This window comes from Trematomus bernacchii, unplaced genomic scaffold (genome assembly GCF_902827165.1).
Source record: "Trematomus bernacchii unplaced genomic scaffold, fTreBer1.1, whole genome shotgun sequence".
Taxonomy (NCBI): domain Eukaryota; kingdom Metazoa; phylum Chordata; class Actinopteri; order Perciformes; family Nototheniidae; genus Trematomus; species Trematomus bernacchii.
The window spans coordinates 568,214-577,500 of NW_022987631.1; the positions used below are offsets into that span (position 1 = coordinate 568,214).

The following is a 9,287-nucleotide window of genomic DNA, read 5'->3' on the forward strand; positions in this document are numbered from 1 at the left end:
AAACAATCTGAATGTGCAAACACCCGATCTGTCGTCCTCTGATGGAAACACGACTGAGACTCATCATGATCTGATTTAGGAGACTTTAGGGCTGAGAGCAAAAGAGAAGACACAGCAGCGACGTAAACAAGATGTCTCCCGACGTAAACAAGATGTCTCCCGACGTACACAAGATGTCTCCCGACGTACACAAGATGTCTCCCGACGTAAACAAGATGTCTCCCGACGTAAACAAGATGTGTCTCCCGACGTAAACAAGATGTGTCTCCCGACGTACACAAGATGTCTCCCGACGTACACAAGATGTCTCCCGACGTACACAAGATGTCTCCCGACGTACACAAGATGTCTCCCGACGTAAACAAGATGTCTCCCGACGTAAACAAGATGTCTCCCGACGTAAACAAGATGTCTCCCGACGTATACAAGATGTGTCTCCCGACGTAAACAAGATGTCTCCCGACGTATACAAGATGTCTCCCGACGTATACAAGATGTCTCCCGACGTATACAAGATGTCTCCCGACGTAAACAAGATGTCTCCCGACGTAAACAAGATGTCTCCCGACGTAAACAAGATGTCTCCCGACGTACACAAGATGTCTCCCGACGTACACAAGATGTCTCCCGACGTAAACAAGATGTCTCCCGACGTACACAAGATGTCTCCCGACGTAAACAAGACGTAAACAAGATGTCTCCCGACGTAAACAAGATGTCTCCCGACGTATACAAGATGTCTCCCGACGTATACAAGATGTCTCCCGACGTATACAAGATGTCTCCCGACGTATACAAGATGTCTCCCGACGTATACAAGATGTCTCCCGACGTATACAAGATGTCTCCCGACGTAAACAAGATGTCTCCCGACGTAAACAAGACGTAAACAAGATGTCTCCCGACGTATACAAGATGTCTCCCGACGTATACAAGATGTCTCCCGACGTATACAAGATGTCTCCCGACGTATACAAGATGTCTCCCGACGTATACAAGATGTCTCCCGACGTAAACAAGATGTCTCCCGACGTATACAAGATGTCTCCCGACGTAAACAAGATGTGTCTCCCGACGTAAACAAGATGTCTCCCGACGTAAACAAGATGTCTCCCGACGTATACAAGATGTCTCCCGACGTATACAAGATGTCTCCCGACGTATACAAGATGTCTCCCGACGTAAACAAGATGTCTCCCGACGTAAACAAGATGTCTCCCGACGTAAACAAGATGTGTCTCGACGTAAACAAGATGTGTCTCCCGACGTAAACAAGATGTCTCCCGACGTAAACAAGATGTGTCTCCCGACGTAAACAAGATGTCTCCCGACGTATACAAGATGTCTCCCGACGTATACAAGATGTCTCCCGACGTATACAAGATGTCTCCCGACGTATACAAGATGTCTCCCGACGTAAACAAGATGTCTCCCGACGTAAACAAGATGTCTCCCGACGTAAACAAGATGTCTCCCGACGTACACAAGATGTCTCCCGACGTAAACAAGATGTCTCCCGACGTAAACAAGATGTCTCCCGACGTAAACAAGATGTCTCCCGACGTACACAAGATGTCTCCCGACGTAAACAAGACGTAAACAAGATGTCTCCCGACGTATACAAGATGTGTCTCCCGACGTAAACAAGATGTCTCCCGACGTATACAAGATGTCTCCCGACGTATACAAGATGTCTCCCGACGTATACAAGATGTCTCCCGACGTATACAAGATGTCTCCCGACGTATACAAGATGTCTCCCGACGTAAACAAGATGTCTCCCGACGTAAACAAGATGTGTCCCGACGTAAACAAGATGTGTCTCCCGACGTAAACAAGATGTGTCTCCCGACGTAAACAAGATGTGTCTCCCGACGTAAACAAGATGTGTCTCCCGACGTAAACAAGATGTGTCTCCCGACGTACACAAGATGTCTCCCGACGTACACAAGATGTCTCCCGACGTAAACAAGATGTCTCCCGACGTAAACAAGATGTCTCCCGACGTAAACAAGATGTCTCCCGACGTAAACAAGATGTGTCTCCCGACGTAAACAAGATGTCTCCCGACGTACACAAGATGTCTCCCGACGTAAACAAGATGTCTCCCGACGTAAACAAGATGTCTCCCGACGTAAACAAGATGTCTCCCGACGTAAATAAGATGTCTCCCGACGTAAACAAGATGTCTCCCGACGTAAACAAGATGTGTCTCCCGACGTAAACAAGATGTCTCCCGACGTAAACAAGATGTGTCTCCCGACGTAAACAAGATATGTCTCCCGACGTAAACAAGATGTGTCTCCCGACGTAAACAAGATATGTCTCCCGACGTAAACAAGATGTCTCCCGACGTAAACAAGATGTGTCTCCCGACGTAAACAAGATGTCTCCCGACGTAAACAAGATGTCTCCCGACGTAAACAAGATGTCTCCCGACGTAAACAAGATGTCTCCCGACGTAAACAAGATGTCTCCCGACGTATACAAGATGTCTCCCGACGTAAACAAGATGTCTCCCGACGTAAACAAGATGTCTCCCGACGTAAACAAGATGTGTCTCCCGACGTAAACAAGATGTGTCCCCGACGTAAACAAGATGTGTCTCCCGACGTAAACAAGATGTGTCTCCCGACGTAAACAAGATGTCTCCCGACGTAAACAAATGTGCTCCCGACGTAAACAAGATGTGTCTCCCGACGTAAACAAGATGTCTCCCGACGTACACAAGATGTCTCCCGACGTAAACAAGATGTCTCCCGACGTACACAAGATGTCTCCCGACGTAAACAAGATGTCTCCCGACGTAAACAAGATGTGTCTCCCGACGTAAACAAGATGTCTCCCGACGTAAACAAGAGGTCTCCCGACGTAAACAAGATGTGTCTCCCGACGTAAACAAGATGTCTCCCGACGTATACAAGATGTCTCCCGACGTATACAAGATGTCTCCCGACGTATACAAGATGTCTCCCGACGTATACAAGATGTCTCCCGACGTATACAAGATGTCTCCCGACGTAAACAAGATGTCTCCCGACGTAAACAAGATGTCTCCCGACGTAAACAAGATGTCTCCCGACGTAAACAAGATGTCTCCCGACGTACACAAGATGTCTCCCGACGTAAACAAGATGTCTCCCGACGTAAACAAGATGTCTCCCGACGTAAACAAGATGTCTCCCGACGTACACAAGATGTCTCCCGACGTAAACAAGACGTAAACAAGATGTCTCCCGACGTATACAAGATGTGTCTCCCGACGTAAACAAGATGTCTCCCGACGTATACAAGATGTCTCCCGACGTATACAAGATGTCTCCCGACGTATACAAGATGTCTCCCGACGTATACAAGATGTCTCCCGACGTATACAAGATGTCTCCCGACGTATACAAGATGTCTCCCGACGTAAACAAGATGTCTCCCGACGTAAACAAGATGTCTCCCGACGTAAACAAGATGTGTCTCCCGACGTATACAAGATGTGTCTCCCGACGTAAACAAGATGTGTCTCCCGACGTAAACAAGATGTGTCCCGACGTAAACAAGATGTCTCCCGACGTAAACAAGATGTCTCCCGACGTAAACAAGATGTCTCCCGACGTAAACAAGATGTCTCCCGACGTATACAAGATGTCTCCCGACGTATACAAGATGTCTCCCGACGTAAACAAGATGTCTCCCGACGTAAACAAGATGTCTCCCGACGTAAACAAGATGTGTCCCGACGTAAACAAGATGTGTCTCCCGACGTAAACAAGATGTCTCCCGACGTAAACAAGATGTGTCTCCCGACGTAAACAAGATGTCTCCCGACGTAAACAAGATGTGTCTCCCGACGTAAACAAGATGTCTCCCGACGTAAACAAGATGTGTCTCCCGACGTAAACAAGATGTGTCTCCCGACGTAAACAAGATGTGTCTCCCGACGTAAACAAGATGTCTCCCGACGTAAACAAGATGTGTCTCCCGACGTAAACAAGATGTCTCCCGACGTACACAAGATGTCTCCCGACGTAAACAAGATGTCTCCCGACGTAAACAAGATGTCTCCCGACGTAAACAAGATGTCTCCCGACGTAAACAAGATGTCTCACGACGTAAACAAGATGTCTCCCGACGTAAACAACAACGTGACGTAAACAAGATGTCTCCTGACGTAGACAAGATGTCTCCTGACGTAAACAAGATGTCTCCTGACGTAAACAAGATGTCTCCCGACGTAAACAAGATGTGTCTCGACGTAAACAAGATGTCTCTCCTGACGTAAAACAAGAATGTCTCCTGACGTAAACAAGATGTCTCCTGACGTAAACAAGATGTCTCCTGACGTAAACAAGATGTCTCCTGACGTAAACAAGATGTCTCCTGACGTAAACAAGATGTCTCCTGACGTAAAAAAGATGTCTCCTGACGTAAACAAGATGTCTCCTGACGTAAACAAGATGTCTCCTGACGTAAACAAGATGTCTCCTGACGTAAACAACAAGGTGACGTCGGAGCTGTCACCAGAGCTGTCTCTGCCGTCTGACGCTCTGTTTGATACTCAGATCTCTGGAGTTATTATAAAGGTTTTTGAGGAACTGACATGTTTTCTGGCATCACTTTACGGGGGGGGGGAAATCTGCATTTAGGTATGAGGGTGCACGCTGAGAGTGAGAGGGCGCAGAGACCCTGTTACCCTGATAGTTATGCTGATGTACTCACTGTGTAGGATAAGACTCCATTGACTCTGGACCTGGAGAGGGTGAACCCGAGCTGCACAGAGGAAGAGAGAGAGGTGGTTATTCAATACATACTTCACTCTTCACTGCACCAGAACGCCCAGTTCTTGCAAATTAATATAGAACAAAATTGATATTTCTGCTTTTTTGAAGAGGCCATATATCAGTGTTTCCCACAGAATTTGATTGTAAGTGCCTTACTCAAGGGCACACTAGTAGTGGTGTTCCAGGCAGGATTTGAACTCGCAACCTTCCGATCATCAGCCCACCTCACTATCCATTAGACCACCAAACATTTTTTTTAAATTAAAAAAAATTAATAAAAATAATAATAATTTTTTTTTTTTTTTATGTGATCCATTTGTGGCGGACGATATTTAATTGTGGCGGCCCGCGGGAAACACTGAGTATGTAGTGTCTCTACTTTAAAGAGTCCTCTCCTGCTGATGTTCAGGTGTATATCAGTATGTAGTGTCTCTACTTTAAAGAGTCCTCTCCTGCTGATGTTCAGGTGTATATCAGTATGTAGTGTCTCTACTTTAAAGAGTCCTCTCCTGCTGATGTTCAGGTGTATATCAGTATGTAGTGTCTCTACTTTAAAGAGTCCTCTCCTGCTGATGTTCAGGTGTATATCAGCATGTAGTGTCTCTACTTTAAAGAGTCCTCTCCTGCTGATGTTCAGGTGTATATCAGTGTGTAGTGTCTCTACTTTAAAGAGTCCTCTCCTGCTGATGTTCAGGTGTATATCAGTATGTAGTGTCTCTACTTTAAAGAGTCCTCTCCTGCTGATGTTCAGGTGTATATCAGTATGTCGTGTCTCTACTTTAAAGAGTCCTCTCCTGCTGATGTTCAGGTGTATATCAGTATGTAGTGTCTCTACTTTAAAGAGTCCTCTCCATCTGATGTTCAGGTGTATATCAGTATGTAGTGTCTCTACTTTAAAGAGTCCTCTCCATCTGATGTTCAGGTGTATATCAGTATGTAGTGTCTCTACTTTAAAGAGTCCTCTCCATCTGATGTTCAGGTGTATATCAGTATGTAGTGTCTCTACTTTAAAGAGTCCTCTCCTGCTGATGTTCAGGTGTATATCAGTAAGTAGTGTCTCTACTTTAAAGAGTCCTCTCCTGCTGATGTTCAGGTGTATATCAGTATGTAGTGTCTCTACTTTAAAGAGTCCTCTCCTGCTGATGTTCAGGTGTATATCAGTATGTAGTGTCTCTACTTTAAAGAGTCCTCTCCTGCTGATGTTCAGGTGTATATCAGTATGTAGTGTCTCTACTTTAAAGAGTCCTCTCCTGCTGATGTTCAGGTGTATATCAGTATGTAGTGTCTCTACTTTAAAGAGTCCTCTCCTGCTGATGTGCAGGTGTATATCAGTATGTAGTGTCTCTACTTTAAAGAGTCCTCTCCTGCTGATGTGCAGGTGTATATCAGTATGTAGTGTCTCTACTTTAAAGAGTCCTCTCCTGCTGATGTTCAGGTGTATATCAGTATGTAGTGTCTCTACTTTAAAGAGTCCTCTCCTGCTGATGTTCAGGTGTATATCAGTATGTAGTGTCTCTACTTTAAAGAGTCCTCTCCTGCTGATGTTCAGGTGTATATCAGTATGTAGTGTCTCTACTTTAAAGAGTCCTCTCCTGCTGATGTTCAGGTGTATATCAGTATGTAGTGTCTCTACTTTAAAGAGTCCTCTCCTGCTGATGTTCAGGTGTATATCAGTATGTAGTGTCTCTACTTTAAAGAGTCCTCTCCTGCTGATGTTCAGGTGTATATCAGTATGTAGTGTCTCTACATGTCTCCATGCTTTAATGTTCAAAAAGCTCTATTTTTCTCATACCACCTCTTTTCACCCTCTGTCTGAAACCAGAGGCCGGGAACCCCCAGAAAGCGTGGTAGGAACTCTTTAAAGCAGTGTTTCTCACCGGGTACATGGTGTAGTTGATCTCAGGCAGACGCAGAGACACCAGCTTCACGTCCAGAGTCCCGTTGGCGTAGAAACCAAAGTTGTTGAGATCGACAGAGGACCGGGTTTCATTCTGGGAGCAAAGAGAAATACAAAATAATTCAACAAATAGCTGAAGTCAGTTTGTTTATAGAGCACTTTCAGGAGAGGAGCTTCTTGATATAATAAGTAAAGTAAAATAGTAAATAGTTACTAAAATACATAATAACATAATACAAGTACAAGATCTGAGTACTTCTACTTTTACTCAAGTATAAGTTCTGAGTACTTCTACTTTTACTCAAGTACAAGATCTGAGTACTTCTACTTTCACTCAAGTACAAGATCTGAGTACTTCTACTTTCACTCAAGTACTTCTTCCTCTGATAAATAGCATCACTGATTAGCATACTAGCTAATAAGCTGCTACTCACCTAGCCTCTCTGCTAGCATATCTTATCCCACAGTTAAAGATGTCAGACTTACATTCAGGGTGAGTTTGTGGATCCTGGCTTCAGACCCAAACAGCAGCAGGAGGAGCAGAACCCCCCCGGAACAACAGACCCTTCTGTGCGCCATCTCTTTATTCATATATATCTTTATTAATATATATCTTTATTCTACCTCCAGCTACAGCCGTTAGCCGTTAGCTGCTAACGCTAGCCGCACTCCTTCAGATAAACAGCTCACAGTGCTAACACTTTACGAGGCTACACGCAGTGCTAATCCTTAAATACACTCTGTGGGCTCTTTAGTAACGTGGTTTTATGGTCGGATTATAAACCTTTACGCTGTGTTTTCCGGTTCTTTTGTGGTTTCATGGCGGAAGGTAACAGCTTCCTGGAGCAGAAACACAACAGCGAAGAGAGACAGACGCGTCATTTCCGGTTGACTTGATTTCACGATAACGTGCAAACAAACACATTATAAGTATGTTTATGACACATTATAAATATGTTTAAGACACATTTGTGTACTTGATTTATAAATACATTTAGGTGCACAACCCTTAACCGTGTGTTATTGTATCATGCATACAGTCCAGTGTCACCACTTCCGCATTGGACTACACCTTTATCTTGTCACAGTCACGTGGGTCACTTTGTGACTCCACGTAGCTGCTATTCGGGTTGCCAGGTCTGCACGGACTCGGTTTGATATGTTGGACACGTGGAAGTAAAGTGCATAATGCACAGAGGGGCAGGCAACACATAATCAGAGTCTTTACTTAAGTCAGGGTTGTCCAAACTACGGCCCGGGGTCCAAACTTCGGCCCGCGGACCATTTTGAATCGGCCCTCACTCAGCAAATAAAAAAAGTATAATGACCTAAGTATCATAAACTTCTGCTTGTCTTACTTCTTAAATAGATATGTTCAAATATATTACACATAGTGGTGACTGGTCATTAGGGGCAGGTGGGGCACAGCCCCACCTAGTGTCAGCAGAAATATTACAAATAATGATTACAAAAAATGCAAAAAAAATATATAAAATATATTTTAAGATCATGTTTAATCATCTGATTCGTCTGTACATTGCTGTTTTAGTCTGTGTTCTTCTAATTAGTGTCTACAGTGTGTGCCTATTGAGCTGTTTAGAGCCATGTGGGACAAAACCTGATCATGCCCCTCCCTCTCACTGTCTAAGTGAACGGTGACTGTAAAAACTACACTGCGCATGCTCAGAGTATTTTCCTATTTAATGTGTGTGGCAACAAAATAATGACCATAGGGGCACTGAGCTGCCATCCTCACCATACGTCATCTCACATCATTCAGAGCTGATTGGCTGTAAGTACGTGTGCCGCGAAAAGTGTGGTGTGTGAAGAGGAGACGAGAGAGCTGCAGTGACGCGTCCTAAAAAGTAAGCTGCGCATGGCTTCCCTCGACAAAAAAGCAATGAGGTTTCTCCAGAGGATTTTAGAAAATAGCTCGAAATAAGATCTGTGGGAAACGTACCTGTTAGATAAATGCACGTTTTGATTAGCCGGATAACATCCACATGTCTACCCTACTTTTATAATTTTTTAATCATAAATCTATCGATTAGATTTATGATAGACTTTTGAAACTACAAGAAGATAAGGAGGACTTTTACAAAAAAGTAATAGAAATGTTTGTCCAGAAGGATAGGCAAATGGACTTCATCTTCAAGTCAAGGTAAGACCGCCATTTTATTGAAAATGGGATCTTACTAAGAGAGAACAATTCAATATTTAAATGATAAAATTACATTTTTTGGGTATCCTTTTGTTGAACTGTCTGTTTAAAATTAATCGAAGCATCAGACAAAAAAAGCTTTTGAAAATAATATTATATTTTGGTTTAGGTCAAAATATAATATTTGTAAACCTGAAGAGTCAGTGCCAGTGCCTCGCCAGCCATGAACCTCACTGCACGTCACTGCAGAAGCTTATATATAGACATCTAAGTTTTTTGTGCCCCACCACTTTTGTACATATAAAAACGCCACTGATTACACAGTATTCATGTGTTAATAAGCTCAATTTTCAAATAAATTCAGTCAATTAAAGTTGAAAATATGTTCTTACAAAATCTAAGTTGTGTGGTGATTGACATAATTCACCACGGAACTGTGGGTTGGGGGTATTGTTCC

At 43.7% G+C, this 9,287-nt stretch overlaps 1 protein-coding gene across 1 annotated transcript in view; it reads right to left on the reverse strand.

Annotated features, from left to right (window-relative positions):
• Window positions 1–7,552, reverse strand: part of LOC117484584 (protein GPR108-like) — a 32,862-nt gene extending 25,310 nt beyond the window's left edge. The window contains 3 exon segments of the mRNA XM_034133016.1: window positions 4,711–4,761; window positions 6,650–6,763; window positions 7,156–7,552. Coding sequence (XP_033988907.1) covers window positions 4,711–4,761; window positions 6,650–6,763; window positions 7,156–7,260 — 270 coding nt within the window. The 5' untranslated portion in view covers window positions 7,261–7,552.
• Window positions 7,553–9,287: the final 1,735 nt, after the last annotated feature.